Source organism: Etheostoma spectabile, chromosome 8, assembly GCF_008692095.1.
Source record: "Etheostoma spectabile isolate EspeVRDwgs_2016 chromosome 8, UIUC_Espe_1.0, whole genome shotgun sequence".
NCBI classification, from domain to species: domain Eukaryota; kingdom Metazoa; phylum Chordata; class Actinopteri; order Perciformes; family Percidae; genus Etheostoma; species Etheostoma spectabile.
The window spans coordinates 4,850,989-4,858,634 of NC_045740.1; the positions used below are offsets into that span (position 1 = coordinate 4,850,989).

General features: G+C 43.7%; 1 protein-coding gene across 4 annotated transcripts in view; it reads right to left on the reverse strand.

Annotated features, from left to right (window-relative positions):
- Window positions 1–6,995, reverse strand: part of LOC116694177 (cGMP-inhibited 3',5'-cyclic phosphodiesterase A) — a 68,838-nt gene extending 61,843 nt beyond the window's left edge. For 3 of the 4 annotated variants that reach the window (XR_004333081.1, XM_032523715.1, XM_032523714.1), the window contains exon 1: window positions 5,446–6,995. Coding sequence is in view for 2 of the 4 variants with exons in the window: in XM_032523715.1 (XP_032379606.1) it covers window positions 5,446–6,357 (912 nt within the window). In the remaining 2 variants the exon portion in view is untranslated. The remainder of the gene's footprint in view (window positions 1–5,445) is intronic. The other variant, XM_032523716.1, reaches the window with a different exon arrangement.
- Between the last annotated feature and the right edge of the window lie 651 nt (window positions 6,996–7,646).

Genomic DNA, 7,646 nt, shown 5'->3' on the forward strand with positions numbered 1-7,646 from the left:
GTCATACGCCTTCTCCAGATCCACAATACACGTGTAGACTGGTTGGGCATACTCCCAAGCTCCCTCCAGCTCATCCTTGTGAGAATGAAGATCTTATCCGTTGTTCCACAACCAGAACTAAATCCGCATTGTTCTTCTTCAACCCGAGGTTCAACTATTGTCCGAACCCTCCTTTCTATTACCTTGGAGTATACTTTACCAGGGAGGCTGAGAAGTGTGATACCCCTGTAATTGGCACACACCTTCTGGTCCCCCTTTCTGAAGAGGGGAACCACCACCCCGCTCTGCCACTCCCTAGGCACTGTCCCAGACTCCTACGCAATGTTGAAGAGGCGTGTCAACCAAGACAGCCCCTCCACACAAAGAGCTTTCAGCATTTCTGGACGGATCTCATCAATCCCTGGCGCTTTGCCATTGTGGAGTTATTCATCTACCTCAGCGACTTCCACCAGGGAAATTGACAACAATCCCCCATCAGCCTCAAGCTCTGCCTCTACCATAGAGGGTGTATTAGCTGGATTTAGGAGTTCCTCAAAGTGGAACCGCTCCTTGAGGTCAACAGGATCCCATCCTTACTGTACACAGCTTGGATGGTTCCCCTCTTCCCCCTCCTGGTTTTCCAGAAGCACCTTGGTGCCAACCAAAAGTCCTTCTCCATGTCTTATCCAAACTTCTCCCACACCCGCTGCCTCTTTTACAACAGAGGCTGCAACCCTTCGGGACCGTCGGTACCTTGAAACTGCTCCTGAAGCCCTCTGGGATAACATATCCCAGAAAGACTCCAGCTTCCCTGACCACCGGTGTCCACCAGGGTGTTTGTGGGTTACCGCCCCTTGAGGCACCTAAGACCACAGCTCTCCACCGAAGCTTTAGCAATGGAAATGTTGAATATTGTCCACTAAGGTTGAATGCCCCCAGCCTCCACATGGATGCACGAAAAGCTCCGCCAGAGGTGTGAGTTGAAAGTCTGTCGGACAGGAGCCTCCCCCGACTGTTCCCAATTTATGTGGGCAAGAAACTCTTGTTTATGCCGGCATAGACCAAAACCCAGTGTAATGTGGCTTCATGCTGTGTAGGCAAAATATTACAGAGGTAAAAGATACAAATCTTGAGCACAAGCGCGATAAAAGTTGCTACACTGCATCATTCAAATGCAAGACTCTTCCACCATTTGGGGGGTAAGAGTAAGCCTGCTGTTTTGCCTGGCTACTGAACAAAACCTTGAATGACCTACTTTTATTCAAACCCCAATTCCTCCACCCCTTGCCTCCTCACACACGCACAGCACAGCTAATACACTGAGACTGAATGGGGATTGAAAGTGTGAAGTGAATCGCCCAATCACAAGACACACAACTTTCAATGAGACCGTTTCTAACCCAGAGGCCAGTCCAGTCAAAAAACAAGTACAAAAAAAAAACACCCACATCCCACGAGGCTATGTGTTTAGAATACAAACAAGCTGTTTGGGATGAGTGTGCAGTAGCCTAGTGGTAAATCACTGCCATAAAGGCTATCAACAACCTCCTCCTTCCAAAACACAATTCAATTATGGATGGTGCAGCAAAAATAGAGTAACAGGAAACATTTACAACAGCAACAATAATTGTGTTTGGATCCCATTCCACAGGAAGTCATTACCGTAGATTTCAAGAATATCTTTATCATCCAAGTTACGAAAGAATTTCCTCCTCTGGTTGGGATAATATTTGTGTTGGTGTCAGTAAAAGGACAGAGAGCAGAGCGCTGTGGAGAGGGGTGGAGTTACTGACAGAAAAGGGAGTGGCTTCCGACGCCTCCTAAAGAGATTCATCTGAAAAGCAGAAGTGTTTCACTAATGTCCACTCCCCTTCCTGGCTAATCAGCTCTGCTCAAACTTTGCAGATTAGGTAGGTTGTGTTAAAAACATTTGATGAGTGCAGACTGCTTTCCTCTGCATGAGGAGAGGAAGAGAGGAGAGGAAGTTCTATGACAGTGCTGATGTCTGCCGCAGGAGAGCCTTGGACTCAAATTTCCTTACACACAGTGAAAAGTGATCCACACCACAAGTCCACACCTCTTCCTCCAGTTCAATATCCCCAGCTGAAATACAGAAGACTTGCCTGTCATGTTGCATTAACCCAAGAAGAAGAACTATCCCACAGAGGCCCCCGCTAACCGCTATCAGATCAGCTGATAATGACTTTCTTTTATTACGCTCATGATGGGAAGGACAACCCCAGCGTTGCGAAATGCAACTACTTAGTGAGCTGATAGATGCTGGCAGCCAATTTGTAATCAAAAGGAGGGAAAATGGCTGTTTATTAAATCTACAGTTGTGCCGAGTGAAGCATAGCCTCGGAGTATGGCTTTGGAAGAGAGGAAGAGGCCAACATGGCAGCTTTAAGGCTTGTGAGGAAGAAGAGAAAGAGGGATTCCTCTTTGCTCTATTTATTTTTTGAATAAACTGTTTTTACACAGTGACTATCAATTTGAAGGACCTTTATATAAGACTATGGTCTGCAGGAGAAGCTTCCTGAGAAAAACAAAGTTAAGTATCCACTGTAATCCTTCCTCCAACCTCACACTATTCTTCAAACACTTCAGACCCACAGCACTAATGCAAACATTGTCACGTCAACAAAGTGCAGATCTGATCCTTGCCATGGTGCTCTTACAGCTTCTTTAAAACATCATAACTCTATTTGAACACAGAAAAAGTGCAGAACTGTTAACATCATTCTGCCTCTTTAGGTCATCTAACTGTAAAGAGGTAAGTGGAAAATGATGGCTATGTTACTGCCATGCAATCAACCTATATGTTGTCCTCCAGGCAGAATCAGATATACACTTTATGCTGCCTGACATCTTTGCTGTTCCTGGCAATATGTGGGGGTTGCAATGTGGCCCCCAAAAGTGTGTCTGACCCCGCTTAGGGAGGCCAGAGCCCCATGTGCGCAAGGTGATGACTAGTGAGGGTCAGCATTGGCTTGTTTACACATTAGAGACCACACAGACAAGACACGGCTAAGACAGCATATGTATGCCATGTGTGTCTCAATTACAAGCAGGCCATGGCTGTTCAACTGCTTAGCACCAACGCCAGTGATGAGAGCGAATCATAACACTTTGTTACAGAAAATCTAATATAATCTTTACTTAATTTTCACATTCTATCAGAACAGTCTGAACACTGCTGTCTTCATGTCCCACAACAGAAACGTGTACTAGAGATCATCTCTTAGAAAGGGACTCCAGCCTGGCTGAGGTGACAGAGCAGGGGAGAGTCAGAGATGTTGTAAATGTTTGCATCTTTGCATGATTTTGTCTACTGTGTTTGTGGGGTAGTTCCATCCGGCTCAGCTTTTATTGGGACATTGTTGCAAGAAAAAAATTATTCTAAAGCAGACAAAAACGTGCAAATTGCCGTAGTTGCATCAATGGGAGCTGGTCTCAACTAATGTCTTGATTTTAGGGCTGTTTTTACTGTTCTCTGAGTAACTCCTTCTTGAATCCCTTAAAGTGAAGGAGTCTGAATCCAAACGGCATAATGGCATTCCCCTCTCACATTTAGTGTCTTTGAAATAGTGTATTGCTGCAACTGAAAAAGGGAATTAATTACAGCTTGTTATCCTATGCCTATGTTAACTCATAACATAATGAAAACACTACTGTGTGAAGTGGGGAAAATGTTTTTCTTTCACCTATATTCGGTTTCCTTCTTGTTTTGAATGCAAGATCACAGGTATGAGATTTTAGATAGAAGGTATAACTTCATTATCCAATGAAACATCAACAAAAATATATAAACAAAATGTATTGTTCTTTTTGTATATGTAAATAATATTTGTAAGAAAAAAGTTGTTTCCATCATTTGCAGCATTGCACTTCAGAATACAGATGAGTATTAAATAATCTGCCATCTGTGCACATGCTTGTTTATAGCCATACAGTAACTATTCACTGTAAACTATACAGCCAGCCATTTTCCAGCTCATTACTGATTTGAAAAACAAAGATACATCCTCACTACATCACTGCAGCAAACCAACTGCTGCATATCAAATGAATAAAGATTGACACTTTAATAAGCTTCAGCTGAGACATCAAACCTAAATCAGAATAAAGTGTAAACTGTAAAATATCTGAGAGTCTTTTCATATCCGATTTGTGTGTGCAGGAGTGTGTGAGTGTCACCACAAAGAAAAACAAACACACTACAACGCTAACTAGCCCTGAGAGCTGAGGGCATCTTTCAAGTGGCTGGGCCGACCGTGCAGCCTCTCATCTCCCAACCTAACCGCACTCACAGGTCACAATGAGAGCTTTGATCACGCCAAAGTCTGATTCCCATTCATATGCTCAGCCTGCTCATTGATTTTCCAAAAGAAAGGCTGAGGAGCTGATATCAGTCTGCTTGAATGAAGCCCCACCGTCTCCTTTTAACACAGGTATGCATGTGTATCAGTATCAGAGGAAGTTCAAAAGCCAGAGCTGTTACATTCCTGGAGTTTAAGGACAGCAAGCCCCAATAAGATATGAGGAGTAAGTGGTATTAAAGTCCAGGACAAAAAGATGATAATACATTTGTCAGTTTTGTGGCAGTGGCTCAGAGATCGTCTGCGAGAATGTTTAGCATAAATAATTAAGGATGAGACAAATCATTGACATTGTGTCCCCAGCTTCTCTTTCTCATCAGCACTTGAAAGCTGCTTTAAAATAGTATCACTTCAACAACAAAAAACCTAATTTGGTACTTTATTTTCAAATGATGAGAGCTACACTTGACACTATAATTCTACATGAATAAATCATCCTCTTGGTCTTGTGGCTTAATTGATTTTTTTAGTAGAAGATAATGCATATTTTTTATTTTTTAAATTCTTCTAATGAAGCATTATATAACAATGCTACTAAGAAGTTAAAGTAAATATTTTTAATTAATATAATTCCATGTTTGCCTGCCAATGGCTGCAAGTGGCTCCACAGAATATGACAAGATATCAGTCCAAAGATGATCTGTGCAGGCATGACCAACACCAACAATGATGAAATCACACTGTAGCAAACTGTAATATCCACACTGCAATGTAAAACAGGAGCGTGACATGTAAACACTCAATAATTATAGTAATTATTAAGTATATATTATTATTATTGTTGTTGGCATGTATTACACTAAACATACATGACATTTTAAAAAGTGTAACCCTCAATTGTATATGCATAATAAGAATAAGAATAAGAATAATAAGAATATAATAATACGACTACTACTACTAATAATAATAATAACAATAATGAAAAAGGTAGAGGCTACTGAAAAGTCTAATAAGCGTCATTAAAGACCATCAGTTATTATTTAACACTAACCATGCTTGTTTCCCTTCGCCTCAAACACATGCATCATTGGAAGAGAAAAACAAGTCAGAAATAGAAAAGTTGAACGGGACAGAAACTTCTTACCTGGTCCCTCTGGATGCATGGCAGAGAGGTCCGGCGATGTGACTTACTATTGGACTGACTGTTTGCCATATCTGAGGCTATCACAGAACTGGACCTCCTGCGCCTTTTAAATACAGGGATCTCTTCCCTGGCTCCAGTCACAGGGGTGCAGCCCTCCTTGTATCTCCCTTGGTTGGGAAGGAGCTTGTCAGCATACCTCGCCAGCAGGATGCCCAGCACTCCAACCAGGTACGCTATGTACGGTCTCCAAGTGGCCCGAACTTTTTGCAGTGAGAAGAGTGAAATAGTCCTGACTAGGCTAATGAAAACGATCACAGATATGCCCTGATTCAGCCGTGCTACCATGAGTGCGCCGGTGGCCACGCAGATGAGCACGACCACGGCTGCTGTCGTGAATGAAAACAGCTGCTCATCTGTCCCGTCCAGGAGAGACCTCGCCGCTGCTTCGCCCAGGTGGCACAAGGTTAGAAGGGAGAGAGCTGTCTGGATTAGAGCTCCGCAGCGGATTAAGTAGACACCGACCCAAAAGAAGGCACATACGAGGGTAAACAATGGGGAAACAACACTCCAGCAAGTTTGCAACAGCTCCGCAGCGCAGCCTGACACAAAGTGAAGGGGAGACGATGAATACGAGAGACTGTTGTCAGCGTTGCTGCTGGCTGCAGCTTTCCAGTCTGCACATTTGACCAACAGAGCGAGAAAAATCGAAAGCGACCCCACGCACACCGCACTTCGGAGTCTCTGGGAACTCCATATTTTTGTGAACATTAGCCTCACCCACGACTCGTAATGTCGGTCCCGGCACAGTGGGATGACACATGTTTTCACATAACCATTGCGATCCGGTGCGCTAAAGTTTTTTTCACGAGTGCTCTGCGCACCGGTTCTGTCAGATTCTGCAGGCATCGCCATCACTCATGGCAGATATGAAGTATGAGGAAGTCTATAATGCATCTATACCAGTGTTGTCATGGGACGTGACATGAGTTAGTGACAAATTTATTGTACGCATATTGAAAAAGTACAGCGAATGCGATGCGTTTCCAGTTACGCATAGAGATGTGCTGCCACTGAATGCATTTCCTTTGTTTTTCCAGGTGCGGGTTGAGAAACAGCTGTCCGAAACAGCATGAAAGAAGCCTGAATGACAGAGTAATTAGGATGTTACTCAGATCTAGGGCACTGCTTCACTGCACATACGCGTCCTGCTTTCCTCTCCTTTCTGGAACGCCGTCTCTTTGACTTCTGCTGTCCTTCGCTTCCTTTCGCTTATAGTGACTCCCGGCCGCGCAGCAGCAGCAGTCGTTGCAAAACATCTGTCCCGTTCCGTACATTCAGCGACAAAACGCGCTCTCCGTGTCCATTGTTTGGCAACTTCCCGGTCTCTCTTGAAATAATATAGGCTCCTCTGTTACTTTCGAAGGTAAACGCTGCTGAGAAATTTAAACAGTTAGGCGAGTCACGGTCAGGTTATTGCTAGGCGTTTGAGGTGTTTGTCACCAGCTCTCCAACCAGCCGCGAGTCTCAGCTCATTCACACCCCCGAGTTCCGACTCCACGCAGGGAGCAAGATATTACAGCAGAAGCGAAACCCCCAAATATTTCCTCACCCAGCCCAGCAGGCGTTGTCCTCAATGGATCTTATGTTTAGATTTGTTTCCTGTCTTGAATTTTGGAATACCTTATTTTTTGTAAAAAATATATGTATTCTGATGTTGTTGTTTTTAAACAGCAGTTGACCTATATTTCCTCCGTGAGTTCCATGGAATAGATGTGATGTATTTTGGAACATACATTTTAGGCTTTGTGCTTCTTATGGCCACGCCAACCTGAGGGCTTTAAACTCCATTGACATGAATACATCTTTAACTAGGGAGAAGTGTCTAGATGCTGACGACAGAAATGGGACCTCTTCACGCAATCAGTTTCGCTGTGAAATTCCAAAAATAGCTCTGTGGTTGCCCTCCAGCTTGACTCCTAATGTCCCTACTCCACCAGGTCATTGAAATATTTATTCCACTTTAAGTGTCACTGATGATGTTTTGCGTAACTGTGGAAGGTCTCAATCAATTTTTCAGCCTGCAGATCTTCCGTGTGCATGACTACAGTACATGTGTTCACAGTTCAGGGTGCACACGTTTGTTCCCTCAGATGTAACGGTCTCATGGGATCACACCCTCTCACATATGTACAGTAGACATC